Source organism: Sinocyclocheilus anshuiensis, unplaced genomic scaffold (assembly GCF_001515605.1).
Source record: "Sinocyclocheilus anshuiensis isolate Anshui unplaced genomic scaffold, SAMN03320099.WGS_v1.1 scaffold337, whole genome shotgun sequence".
NCBI lineage: Eukaryota > Metazoa > Chordata > Actinopteri > Cypriniformes > Cyprinidae > Sinocyclocheilus > Sinocyclocheilus anshuiensis.
Window position 1 is genome coordinate 1,399,129 of NW_015537968.1, and position 9,022 is coordinate 1,408,150.

Consider the following 9,022-nt stretch of genomic DNA (forward strand, 5'->3'; position numbering starts at 1 on the left):
TGCTAATTACGTTGCTTTTTCCTATCACTTATATTGGGCACTTTTTGCATTTAAACTGGATTATTCTGACTGCTGCCATTGAAAATCATGCATGTGATGTTTTGAGGGTATCGGTTAATTTCATGATTGCCATTTTGGCAGTGTCTGCTTGCATATTTTATTCATGTTCGGTAGCCTAATTCTCTTTAATGTAGGCTATTCACCCCGATTTGATCCGTTTACATGCGAAATTGATCTTATTTATAATTTATATTATTTTGTCGTCAATATTTTGTTTTAAGGAGTTAAAATGGCCCTTATCAACCTTGATTTACATATTCTATAACATTATTTTGACAGTTAAAGTTTTGGCCGGGTTTTTGTGAGCTTTTGGGCTGGAAATCGTCCATCCAATCTGGCAACACTGCTCACCAGTGTTGCCAACTAATTTTCAGATACAACATTGAATTATTGAACACTTACACATTTTTGAACGATTACAAGTTTTTTTTATTAGCTAGTAAACTAGTAAAACTACACATTCTGAACAATTATAGTTTTAAGTAGTGTATTAGTAGTCAGTATGCTACACTCTAAGAAAATAATTCACAGGTTTTTACCTGCATTTTAAATTACGCATTGTATTTTGTGTTTCGGGTTACAACAGATGATGGATAACGGATAATGTCCTGGAAAATTACTAGTACCTTTTCCATTTTTCTAGATATTTTTCTTACAGTGTACTAACTGATCAACAATCACAGGTAGACCTACAAGCTACTAACGAGGTGTATCATAAATGAACAATTATTAAATTATTATTATTATTATCAAATTGAACAATTGCAAATAGCAGTAACTTAATTCACGTGATGTGTGTACTGCTAGGCATCTTTGGTTTCCTCTTTTTGTGAAATTTAGATGGAAAACGTGTGCCTTTTTATTGTTTGAGACACTTATCAAAAGTTGCTAAAAGTAGCCAAATAAAATTTAAAAATAGCTACATTTGTTGCTAGGTGCTTTTGGAAGAAAAAGTTGCTAAGGTAGTCTGAAAAGTTGCTAAATTTAGCAACAAAATTGCTAAATTGGCAACACTGCTGCTCACTGTACTCAGGATTAACTATGAACCAAGAGGGAAATGTAAACGATGTGAATCATGAAACAAGATAACCCAGTATTAGTTTAACAAAGACTAATTATGACCCAATCCTAACAATTTTAAGTATGAAAGGCTCATATTCTGAATCCAAACCTTCGTGAAGAGCGCGTCGAGCTAGTGCTTCAAACTCAGCAAAGTTGTGCACTAGGTAGCAGTGCTGATCCTTGGGGTGCGAGGCCATGTCGTGTAGCTCGCGGATGTTTCCCTGCCAGATGCCCAGCGTGAAAATCTCCACGTCTCTTTCCCTCAGCGCTGCCGCCACAGGCCGCGGGTCTCCGCCGTTTGAGTAACCGTCAGTGATGAGGAAGATCACCTTCGTGGCGTTCTCACGCGAGTGCCTCAGAATTTGCTGCGAGTTAAAAATAGTAAATGAAATACATTTATTTTGAAATACCCTAAAGTACAGGCAGGGATGGTAATTTAATTCACCAATAAAGTAAAACACATATAAATCGAAGTATTGCATGCTATATTACATGCTATAGGCCTATGTTGATGTTCACTTTACTTTGATTCAGTATGGGTAACATACACTTCGTTTATTCAGACAACACTTTCATAATTTCACGAGTAAGTTACAAATGCTTACAAATATTAAAGGATTTCTTTGTGATAAGAACTAGGGAAACAAAATTTCTCGTTGACTAAGTAAGTTGAACTCGAGAATCGGGTCAGTCCGATGCGTGAACCAATCGTGCAGACTGATATGTGAACTTGATAAACAGGTTCATTTAAAAAGATCCGATCCAAAATAAAGATTTGTTCATACTCATGAACGGCCCAAGGAGAACTTGGCTGGATGGATGTTTAGCATAAAACGACTTTCAGTCTGTTCCTCATAGAAAGCCGTTGTATGGCTTCAGAAGAACATAATACACAAGGTGCAAGGACCATTTTTGTGATACTTTTATGATATGCATTTGTCATTTTGACTCATGTGATCACAGGAATCATAATGTGTTACTCCTGCAAAAAAACAAGCAGTTGTACTGAACAAAATTTTGCAGTGGAATAGTAGAGTATGGTTTAAGGTCAGTAGAAAAGTAGATTATTATTTTTCCTATTCCTTAACCAGCACCTTGTATAACCAAAAATAACCTATTGTAATGATGCTTCAAAAATAACGACATCTTTCTCTCTGGAACACACAGTCTCTTTGGCAAACACGGCTATTTTACACTTACGTGCATGAACATTTGTTTACAGGACTTTTTATGTCTAAACATGTAATTAAGAGGCTTGGTTGAGGAACAGAGAAATTCTCTAAGTGCACTCTAAGTGGAGCACAATTTACTGTCTTATTGCTTCAGACAGAAAGAGAGGAGCAGGTTGTGAAAGTTAATGTACAAGGCCAACTCAAGGACTGGTAGAAAACAGAGCAGCTTCTCTCTTTATTGTCTAATTGGCTGCAGTTCAAGCATCTCAGACAGGAACAATAATTACAAAGCCTGGAGCCTGACTTCCAATTACACACACAGATACAAGCACACACCTCAAATCTGGAATCTCCAAAGCATTGGTGCTTTTCACCGTCTTCCTCTCTCTCTAACACACACAGACCCAGACACAAATATACAGATGCTACTGGTTGTCACCACAGTGATGTCACTGTGGTTGGGCCTTATGGGAGTTGACCCATGGGCTAAAACAGGGTGTGATTGTGTGCATTTATGGGACGGCAGCTCAAAGACACTGAAGGCTTAAGGGGTTTAGATAGGAGTCAGAGGTGGTCATGGTACACAAACATGACTGCACATTATTAAAGTAGGGTAGACAACTGTCGGAGATCACAGAAACAGGAGAAAATAAACAGCTACTGATGCATTGAGATGTGAAATTTGACATGGTTATTAGCAACCACATATACTGTGTTTGCACCCACATAATTACACACTACTTTAATCACTCCTACGCATTATAAACCCACGCATTATAAACCCACTTTATTTTTTTACACAAACACACACATCTTGTCCCCCATCAAAGCAGTAGTGGTTAATCGCTCACATTAGTGGCTAATCTAATTAGCTCAGTTAAAAAGGTAGTTTGTGACAAAACAACGTTTACAAGTAATTCAGGCAATCACAACATTATGGGTATACGGCTGTTTGTTTCACTCCTTGGGACAAATTTTCTCAACTCAATCTGCATTGTTCCTTTATTTATTAGTGTACATATTCAATAGTCACTTGAGTTTAGGCTTTTTGGCAGCCTAAAACCATTTGTAACGACTGAGGGTCACCTGTAACATAGTCTTATGCTCAACCTCTGTTCGCTGACCATCTGATGCATGTTGCAGGAAAGTATTTTCTTGGTCTACAAAGCTTTGATGTGATGACTGACTTTACACAACTTCTGGGAGTAAGAACACAGGTTTGTTTTTTGTTTTTAACCAGACCGCCTGGAACCAAAGTTGTGTTTACAAGGTACCAGGCTGATATAACAAGCACTTTGAACCAGCGGAATCACAAAGTGTACACATTTTCAGCTATTTTTGGTGTTTTCTACAATTGTTAGTAGAGATTACTGTGTTGTTTTCATGTAGTAAAAAAATGCCTGGCCTAAATACCCTAAATATACTCATAAAGGTTTCAGTAGCAATGTGAAGAAACATTTTGGGTTCCCCAAATAACCTTTCTGCAAAAAGGTATTTAATGAATCTTAGTGTGAAGAGCGTTTTAATAATCTAAAAAAAAGCCTTAGCGCAATGAAGAAGCTTTTGTGCAATGGAAAGTTTACATGGATGTTAAAGGTTCTTCATGGAACCATTATTGCCAATAAAGAACCTTTATTTTTAAGACTATAGCATATAAAAATAAAACAGACAGTGGCTAGTCACTTTATATGTCAGTCAGACAGCTTTTGCTGTCTAGACAAGCAGTTCACAGGCAGAATAAGCTGCAGTGTAGACCAGACCTTATGCTATCCAGTTGAGATCAGCTGTGTGTTTTATGTATGTCTAAATGTGGGTATGTTTTTACACAAGTATGATTAATATAGTACAGCAGCAGTTAATCCTGCTTCGCCATAAAGACATCTTTGAACATGCCACACTGTAATGTTTGCAGTCTGGCTTAGCATGAATATACAGTACAGTGTATATTTTTAGGGATCAGAAGAGGAGCCACAGCAGCCTGTGAGTCTCTGTCAGTGATAAGCGAAAGTCCAGAGACTTTTGACAGAACTGTTCAACATTTTTGGGTCAGTAAGATGTTTTATTCAGCAAGGCAAGGATGCATATATACAGTAATTGATCAAAAGTGATAGTAAAGACCTTTAGGTTGTTACAAAAAAAAAATCTATTTCACATAAGTGCTGTTATTTGAGCACCAAATCAGCATATTGATTTCTGAAGGAACAAATTGTAGTTTTGTCCGAAACCATAGTGGAGATTATCTAGTGCGCTCATTCAATCCCATAATGCACTGCAACAAGAAGTGTACAACCTACTGTATGTACACAACGGCTAGAGAGTATCCATAATGTATTATGCTCTACAGCATCACCAGCAGGGTGGACTATTGTAATGGTCTCCTCACCGGCCTTCCCAAGAAGACCATTAGACAGCTGCAGCTCATCCAGAACGCTGCTGTCAGAATTCTGACTAGAACCAGAAAATCTGAGCATATCACACCAGTCCTCAGGTCCTTACACTGGCTTCCAGTTACATTTAGGATTGATTTTAAAGTACTTTTACTCATTTATAAATCACTCAATGGCCTAGGACCCAAATACATTGCAGATATGCTCACTGAATATAAACCTAACAGACCACTCAAATCATTAGGATCGAAATTCTGTCAGTTAGAAATACCAAGGGTTCACACAAAACAAGGGGAGTTGCTTTTAACTATTATGCCGCCCGCAGTTGGAATCAGCTTCCATAAGAGATCAGTTGTGCTAAAACATTAGTCACATTTAAATGCAGACTCAAAACTCATCTGTTTAGCTGTGCATTTACTGAATGAGCACTGTGCTACGTCCGAACTGATTGCACTGTATTTTATGTATAATCATTTTCTATTTTTAACTGTTTTAAATTCATTTTAAATCAATTTCTAAATCATTTAAAAAGTTTTAAGTTCCCTTTTTTATTGTTGTGATTTTTTATGATTATTTTACTTCATTTTATGTAAAGCACTTTGAATTACCATTGTGTATGAAATGTGCTATATAAATAAACTTGCCTTGCCTTGCCTTACAGCCCTCTCTGGCACACAATATTTGCATCAGTGTCTGAAATCGATCACTTGTTTTCATTCACTCCTTTCCCATTTATAGTGAACTATATGACACCCCCTATATAGGGAACAGTGAGTAATGGGAAAGGGGAGGATTTTAGACACAGCTGGTCAGCAAAAATTTTAATAATTAACTTCTAGTTTTTTTGTAATGTTACATTTGAGTTTTGGCTTGAATATGAGCAAATAATCTACTACTGTCTGCTCTAGCAGTCTCCATGTTGGGGTCGACATGTCTACACAGAATCTCACATTCTTTGATCAGCAAGTCCTTTACAGCTGCTAATGTAGACAATCCTCTGTTCAGTTCCTGTATTGGGTTAATGGGCATGCTCGGTGAACCATGATCTATTTCAAAACCTCTTAGACACCTTACCATGTTATAAAGCTGATCTAAGGTCGGTAATCTCTTAACAAAACCAGTGTTCTTATCTAAAAACTATGATGTTTCTGAGTTGTGTTACAGATTTCTGAGGTCAACAGAATGCAGCAGAAAAGAAAAAACAAATTAAATATTAAAAAAAGAGTTTTGCTTCTAATCGGTCGGGGTGGACATGTCTCCGGCTGAAGCATTCCAGAATGGAGTAAACATGACTGGAGTGCATTAATTTGCTTGGTTGGAGGTCTGAGCTGTTTTGACATGTTATGGTTCCAGTGGCAAAGAATACCAGCTACATGAACCTACACTCCAAAAACAAGCTTACTAGATGGACCAAACCATTTCAAGCAATAGTCCTGGGCAGGAGAAAACAGCTCGCTGTGCAATTACTAGATATTTTTCCACAAGTCTGCAATAAATTCTGTAAAAAAAAAAACATATGAGGGTAAACATTTTGCTCTGCAAAGCTGAGCTGTTGAAACCCTAGATATAAACCACAGTTTGATTTTGCACATGGAAGACTCCCATTGCATGCCTGAAGTTTATATGCCTCCCACTGTGCACTATATGTTCTCCTTTAGTTCTCCTTGAGTGATTACAATTGATTTAATGTCCTCAACATGTCAGACACACTTGACAAGCTACACCTCATTTAGAAGGACAGGAGCAGAGAGCGTTGGGCTAATGGATGGGGTAGGCCTATACATCTACTGACTGCTGGAAGTCCCTAGATCCTTATTACAGTTCTCTCTGTCTGTGAAGTGAATTGAAGAGGATGTGCAAGTGTGAATGGATGGATGGAGTTTGAATAAAGGGAGTGTAATTGGTCTGGATAAAACACTGGGACAGGTAGTTTGTGGAGTATGGTTAGTTGATTCCTGTCAAAACACCATTTATCAAGCTGAGGACAGTGAGACGGCAGAGGAAATCATTTTTAAAAGAGAGAAGGCTTTGACGATCTTTCATCTAAGCAAGGGCATATTTGGTCTCTCTGGTCCTCTGGCGCTGCCAGCCATGTACTAGGAACTCAATTCAAGTTATGCAAGAGCAAAAAGAGCCTGGATTTGGATTATTAAATTAGATTTCTCTTATTTTGGATCTTCATACCAAAACTAAGAGAGACAGAAAATCTTGCAGTGCTTTTTATGAAATGTATTGTGACATTAATTGAAAGAAAATTCGAATGATAGGAGTAAATGCTTGTGAAACCAAACAAGCTTCGTCAATATAACCAGACTCTTGGCTTGCTGAATGACAAGAGGTAAATGACCTAAAAGCCGCAAGCCACCAAATAGATGTCTATGAAGGAGACCAAAACACTGTGAAGGAAAAACAATTAGGACAATTTTTTTGGACTATGTGATTAAAGAAATAATTTAACCTTATTTATTTAATTCAATTGCTTAATCAAACCACAGTGTGATGTAATGCCTTTTTGGGGAGACACAAGGTGGTGAAATAACAACTAAATTAATAAGATAACCAATAAACAAGTTTAGGCTTGTTTAGACATTGTCATATGATATTTGTTCTCAGTATAAATTATTATTATTATTTTTTGCATATACTAAATGCTTTAAGAATTATGTTGCTTCAATATGTGCTGATTCAACGGACTATACCCTACTTTAAATGGTCACATTATAAACCTCATATTGATTAATTTATTCTCTCAGAAGATGTAAAGACTTTTTTTTACTTCTTCAGGGCTTCTTATTTACAGTAAACCCGTATATGCAAGTGTTTGTATAGTTCAACTGGTGCATGGTGCTAGCAACAGCAAGGTCATGGGTTTGATTCATTCAGGGAATACACATAATATTAAAAAACTGAATGCACTGAATAAGTCAAGTCAAGTCAAGTCACCTTTATTTATATAGCGCTTTTAACAATACAGATTGTGTCAAAGCAACTGAACAGCATTAATTAGGAAAATAGTGTCAATAATGCAAAATGACAATAGTAAACACTCATTTTTCAGTTAAAGACAGTTCATCATTGAATTCAGTGATGTCATCATCCAGCTCAGTTCAGTTTAAATAGTATCTTTGCAATCATTTGCAATCAAGTCAACGATGTCGCTGGAAATGAAGTGTCCCCAACTAAGCAAGCCAGAGGCGACAGCGGCAAGGAACCAAAACTCCATCGGTGACAGAATGGAGAAAAAACCTTGGGAGAAACCAGGCTCAGTCGGGGGGCCAGTTCTCCTCTGACCAGACGAAACCAGCAGTTCAATTCCAGGCTGCAGCAATGTCACATTGTGCAGAGGACTCGTCTGGTTCCTGTGGTCTTGTCCCGGTGGTCGTCTGAGACAAGGTCTTTACAGGGGATCTGTATCTGGGGCTCGTAACCATAAGTCAAGGCCATAACCATGTCTTGAACATTGGGGGGACCAGACAAGTCCTCTGTACAATCTAACTTGTGTTGCAGACTGGAATTAAACCATGCCATGGTGGTTTCATCTGGCCAGAGGAGAACTGGCCCCCGGACTAAGCCTGGTTTCTCCTAAGGTTTTTCTCCATTTCTGTCACCGATGGAGTTTTGGTTCCTTGCCACTGTCGCCTTTAGCTTGCTTAGTTGGGGACACTTGACTGATTGCACAGACACTGAAGAGAACTGAACTGGATGATGACATCACTGAATCATCTATGAACTGACTTTAGCTGGAAAAATGACTCTTTGTTATTGTCCTCTTGCATTATTGACAAACTATTTTCCTGTTTGACACTGTAAAGCTGCTTTGACACAATCACTATTGTATAAAGCGCTATATAAATAAAGGTGACTTGACTTGACCAATCTGAATACTGGCAAGTGTGCATTTAAACCATTTAATACACTGGTAATTCCAAGTCAGTTTAATCACCGTTCTATATTATTGCGCTGCTTTCATTGAGGCATGCGCGTGCACATACACAGATCGGAGATCGCACAGTGCACACACAGAAACATTCAGGAGCACAGAAACTTGTTGTCAACACTGTACCGCAAAATATCTTCGATTTTTTGTACATTGTTTGTAAAGAGAGATGCACAGATGCAGGTAATTCACACACACAACTCTCATCCCTCTCTCAAAATGGCCATATTTGAGAAAAAAAGTGAAATAGTTTGCATCACTGGATACAGCTGTTGGTCATTTAGCATTTATATCCTAAAAATATAAAACATCCATCTTACCTCGCTTGCTTTCAAATTCAAATGCAAAATCCCTGCATCTACTTTTATTTAATTGGCCTTCTCAGGTATTATTGGGGGGGCGGG

General features: G+C 37.8%; 1 protein-coding gene across 1 annotated transcript in view; it reads right to left on the bottom strand.

The window, feature by feature from the left end:
* LOC107668778 (sushi, von Willebrand factor type A, EGF and pentraxin domain-containing protein 1-like) overlaps positions 1 to 9,022 on the bottom strand; it is a 91,628-nt gene that overhangs the window by 74,971 nt on the left and 7,635 nt on the right. Inside the window, 1 exon segment of the mRNA XM_016460766.1 lies at positions 1,232 to 1,487. Within this exon segment, the coding sequence (XP_016316252.1) occupies positions 1,232 to 1,487 (256 nt within the window).